This window comes from Notothenia coriiceps, unplaced genomic scaffold (genome assembly GCF_000735185.1).
Source record: "Notothenia coriiceps isolate Sejong01 unplaced genomic scaffold, NC01 NC01_scaffold00009938, whole genome shotgun sequence".
NCBI classification, from domain to species: Eukaryota; Metazoa; Chordata; class Actinopteri; order Perciformes; family Nototheniidae; genus Notothenia; species Notothenia coriiceps.
The window spans coordinates 11,734-17,253 of record NW_011342639.1 but is presented as its reverse complement, the minus strand read 5'-3'; the positions used below and the strand labels follow the sequence as shown (position 1 = coordinate 17,253).

The window sequence follows — 5,520 nt, the reverse complement described above, 5'->3', positions numbered from 1 at the left end:
TTATTGTAAGTCGCTTTGGATAAAAGTGTCGGCTAAACGCAATATAATATTAAGCAGGTGTGACTGTAAGCAGATATCTGTTTGAAGTGCTCCCTAATCTAGCATCTGATTTTGCTTGGAGGAATCTGCTGATATTTGAAAATCAGTTTCTCTGAAGACTGCAATCATCCTCGGCTGTGTGGCTTTCTGCAGAGCCTCAGCAGGTCTGACCTGCTTTTCTCAACTAAAGTTGTTATCATTTTAAAGTAAATTGGGCCCTCTTACAGACAAGGTTTTTGAGTCTACACTGTTCAGTCCTCCAAATGGTAACCTGAGTGCAGCACTCACCGAGGTGCAGATCTTATAGCCCACTCCAAAGTCAAATCGACACTGCTCATCCATCGAGTAGTTGATGCCGGGAAGTTCAGGGAGTTGCGGCCAGTCGTGTTTGAAGGGGTCATCTAGGAGACAGTCATACGTGCTGTCGGGAAAGAAGAGGTGACACCGAAGTCAAGCACTGAAGAGAACATTTTTTAAAACGTTAAATCATTTCTCTAGATGGATTAGTCTACTGGGGCCTTGAAATACTTTAATCACAGGACCAAATAGACATATATAAGAGTCAAACCTTTCTCACTAACTGATTACTCCAGTTTAAAATGTGCTGCAGTGAATTCAAACTGTTCCTTTGATACATTTGGCATAACATTCTACTGCATTAAATCCATCAGTGTAATATCACACTCCAAGTAGAGCTGCAGGTAGCTGTGGGTAATGTGGCAATAATCAAATACAGTGTTATGATCTATTTAATGTAAGTAACAGTTTCTCACTTTATAGTCATTGATTTGTTAATTGTATTCTTCTATTGCAAAATTGGCGACATAACTTGTGTTAAACTTGAAAGAGTCAAACTGAAATTCTTTAAAAATAGACTTGTTAAGGGTTTTTAAGGCTAACAGGTGCAAAACAATTCTAGCCTGACTACACAATAAAAATCATAGTCATATGTTTTTAAAATACTTGAAAGTATTCTAACAAATAACAAGACTTGGCTTGTACTGCAGGTTTTGCTCATTTCACATTTTAAAAAGCTGACAAAATACTTTGCAAGTTTCTGTTAAAAGAATATATTATTTAAATAATTTAGCTGATTATCAACATGTCTGTGTAGACAGAGAGACTGAATGAAATGTAACTCTTTGTTTCTGGTTTCCACAGAATTACATTCATGGAAACAACACAGTCCATTCATACTCACAACTTTATAGCATATATCCTACATTTTAAACAAAATTATTGTTTTATATTCAACTCCAAACTTACTGCACAGATCTTTTCACATTAAAATCCCCCCAGAGACTCAAACTTCTGCAGATGTTTTAAAATCAAAGCTTACATGACGGCTTTGATTGTAAAACACTGGCAGGAGGTGTTTCTTTGACAGTAATGCAAAGTTGGCAGACTAAAACTCAGATCAGCTCAGTGTTTAATATGACAGGACTGCTGATATACCAATAAAGTAAGTGGTGCAGAAATGGATGTTATCTGAAATGTAAGACTTTTTACCAATTGATTGAAAGTCAGCCATTATCGAATACTTTATTTGAAAATGCACTGTATGTTCCTTGCTCTAAGTGAAAAGCAAAGCATCCTACAATTTAGCATTTTGTTGTTCTGCAGCTTCTAATTACTGTTTGTTCGAAAATACAATGCTTTAAAGCCTGTGTGCAAATATTCTAACTGAATGCTACACACAGTTTTCACAGAGCATGTATCATTTCTTCTTTCAATGACAGTTCTGCACCTGTATTTCAGTTTGAGGACACATTTGGTTGCATATGGCCAGGTGGTGAACAATGCCTCAGCTGCAGTAAATGCCATCATGGTCGCCTTTTGTTAAACTGACAAATCGTATGTTCCTTTTTATAAGTGATAAATGAGCACCTTGCACATCTTTGCACAGCTGTCTACCTAAGCTTTCTCTTTCCATCTCAGAACCAAAGCTGTATCATCCAACATTATCACACAGCATTAACACTTTTAATACCGTTTATGGATTTATTGCTGCAATGGATCCAATTAAAATAGCCGGAAGCTGCTCTAAAAAAAACTGTGTGCTGATTGATTTCACAAAGCCATTGTTGTCTCTCACTTTGCTGAGCATTTCACTGTTAGGAATTGATTTTTGAGCAGCTCAATGAAAAAGTCAAGGTCCCTGTCACTGTTGGATAATGGAAAATATTGCAAGTATTGGTTTCAAACAGAGTATCAAACAGTTTAATTGCTTTTGGAAGACAGCTGCAGGTTAATGGTGTTAATGTAGGTACACTTAAGTGTGTTCCCAAGGCATTATAAATATAGGTTGCCTAAGGTTATTATTAAAGAGAATTTCCCAAAAATTGCTCAACAAATTGTAGTACTTCTATTTGATAGGAATATGTTATGATGCAAATAGTGGCACCATGTTACCAATTACAGTATGGGGCACTTTAGAATTTGGCTTCTGAACTGTAAAATGTTGTAGATATCGGCCCATTGGTTCCAAAAGTTTTCTTAACAAATGATCTAATCACTTTTTATTTTTAAGAAATGTGTTTTGTTTTTTCTTATGCCAGAATGTTTCAATACTGTTGTTTTCAAAGAAATTCAGATGTGGCTTGTTAAAAATCAGCTAAATATATCAGCTTTTCTTCTTAACAAATGGCTGAAGCAACACAATAAATTAATGATCATGATTTGACATTCACTTTGCTTATATTCATTCCAATAAAAATGATGGCAACCATTTAGCATGACATATCTTCATGCTTTTTTTAAAGCAGATGCAGATGAAAAAGATTTTCTAGCGGTCAAACAAGTTTCTTTTTTAGCCCTGATAGAGGTTTGAGTTCTCTGAGTGCTTTCCAGATAATAGATACATTAGTGATCAATCTGTGGATGTAAACTGCCAACATGGACTCACTGGATGTATCTTTTCAGCTCCTGTCCGCTGCACATGGACCAGTGGTATCGATGGAAGGCTGCCTGTACCAGTGGAGCCATCACGCTTCCCATCGCAGTTTCGTCTCCGCAGCGGTTGCCTTGGCCATCGTGCTCCATGCCCAGCCTATTCCCAAAGAGAGACATGAGGATATACTTATAAAACTGCAGATTATCAAGATTGACAAATGCCCAAGGACTTTTAAGTAAATACGCTGATTCAACACCTTTGACATATTGGGGGACCGAAGTGGAAAACAACCTAAATTACTCAAATAATTTATCGTTATAAACAGATAACTTCTACATAATGTGAAACTCTTACATTTTTTAGACACTTATTTTTTTTCTGCAGCAGGTGGATGTTTGAAAGCTTGTCACGATGTAGCCTGAGGGCTTTTGACATCTTGGAAGGTAGAAATGTGCTCCCTTTAGGAATGATACAAATGTGAAGAAGTGCACATTTGTATTCAAATATTACCATACCTAAATCCCTTCATAATAATCTGAAGGCCACATGTTACATAAAAGACACAAATAATGCATTTTATCATGTCACTTCACTTAAGCCAGTGGAATTTGTTTTCAGTATTGCATTACAAACACTTAGTACATAGCATTAGTAATATGTCACCCATAAAGTATCACGTAAATATTGCGAAATTATATCTTACTTTGTTTTACCAGGCAATAGAAAATTGGCATTCAGACATCTATCCGCAAAATAACTTGTTCTGCAAAACTACATTTTAAAATATAAATAATGCATTGCAACACTTGACCTCGGAGCTGTTTATACAATGCAGGCCAAGGGGTTCTCTTCTTCACTCTAAATCTTTTACAAACACAGACTCACCGTAAGTCCTATTGAATTAACCTGGGGGGTTTAGTTGAACCCATTGGTATTTCCTATTCCTTTGGAAATTCTGTGCATATATATGAGAGTGAATGGAAGAGACTGGAAATGCAATGAGAAACAGTGACAAATGTCTGCAGCCACAGTTGTACCGGTATCACGATCACAAGTTGTCGTTTGTGATTGGCAGCCAATCTCAAGAAGATGGTTGAATTAATATATTCAAAATGTTTGACGAGCTATCAAACTTAACTGCCGACATTGCAGGAGTGTTAAGAAGAAGAAGAAGAAGAAGAAGAAGAAGAAGAAGAAGAAGAAGGACCTTTATTAATCAGTTTCCACTCTGTTTTTATACATTCAAGTACATACAGTACACACAGTACACACTTTTTACATGTGTACATCATGCACATGTACAAATACACATACAGTTATATGCACACATGCACATGCAGTTGAGAGGTCAGAGCGGTGGCAGCCAGTCTAGCCGGCGCCAGTGAGCAGTTGGGGGTTAGGTGCCTTGCTCAAGGGCACTTCGGCAATGGCCCAGGAGGTGAACACGGCTCCTCTCCAGTACCAGTCCACACTCCATATTTGTTGTTCCGATCGGAACGTGAACCGGTCCAATCCCCTACAGACTGAACCACTGCCGTTAGTAACAGCTGCTTCCTTGAGTTCTTTGATTCTTTGTATGAGATGTATGACAATGTTTTCGCCAGCAGATGTAGATTTGTATTGTTCTATCACACGACTTTATCCCATTCACTCAGGGCTGGAATATAGTGGTATAAAGTTGAGCAATGAATTTCACACTTCCTTCTCAAAGAAACCATCAAACTCATGTGGGATCACAGGGCATTCAAAGGCCAGATGAGATATAAGCCCTCCAGTCTGGGTCTATCTCTGGTAGTTGGACAAGCCCAGAGAGGAACAAAGTCAAAGATGATTTTTAATGCACTCTCACTCATACTGAATGTGTCAATCAGGCCGATTTCCAATTGTAAAATAGCATTTATTTTTTCATAACAGAAGTCCTGAACGTTTTATGGTTAAAATCAAACTATCTAGTATCTACCAGCCCCATCTCCATGAGAACTGAGCAGACATCATCCGTTGACTACGACCATGATGTCTGAGAAATGTTATAGAATGAACTTGTTTGTGGACATTCATTTGGGATTGATTGAGGAAGTTGCATTGCATTCAAGTATCATCTGCGTTGCAGTGGAAGTGAAGGCCAGGGCAGGGCATGATTTGACGGGGAAGAAGCTAGAAGATCAAGAGGAGAGGACCAAGCACTAAACCCCGGGGGACACCTTGGGACAGGGGAGCAGGTGCAGTTGTTAATATTAATGACCTGTTGTCAGTGTGTGAGGAAAGCTAGGAGAAAGCAGTGCCGGTCAGAAGGATGGTGGTGGTTGATGGTGTCGAAAACTGCAGTGAGGTAAAGGAGGATGAGGATGCTGAGGTGTCCAGAGTCTGAGGAGAGGAGGAGGTCATTGGTAACTTTGAGGAGGACTGATTCAGTGCTGTGTTGTGATCAAATACTGGTTTGTAATAGGTTGTTGGAGTTGAGGAGGGTTTTCAGATGGGTGGAGGAGACTACACATTCCAGTATTTGAGACAGAAAGGGCAAATTGGAAATGTGGCAGGACTATTCATGATGTCCGGGTTGAGTCCAAGTTTTTTGAAGGGGGGGGGGG

The 5,520-nt window shown here is 38.6% G+C and overlaps 1 protein-coding gene across 1 annotated transcript in view; it reads right to left on the bottom strand.

Moving 5' to 3' along the window:
- Positions 1–264: 264 nt before the first annotated feature.
- Positions 265–5,520, bottom strand: part of LOC104945668 (A disintegrin and metalloproteinase with thrombospondin motifs 3-like) — a gene marked incomplete at both ends in the record, with an annotated part of 12,391 nt that continues 7,135 nt past the window's right edge. The window contains 2 exons of the mRNA XM_010771376.1: positions 265–460; positions 2,945–3,088. Coding sequence (XP_010769678.1) covers positions 265–460; positions 2,945–3,088 — 340 coding nt within the window. The remainder of the gene's footprint in view (positions 461–2,944; positions 3,089–5,520) is intronic.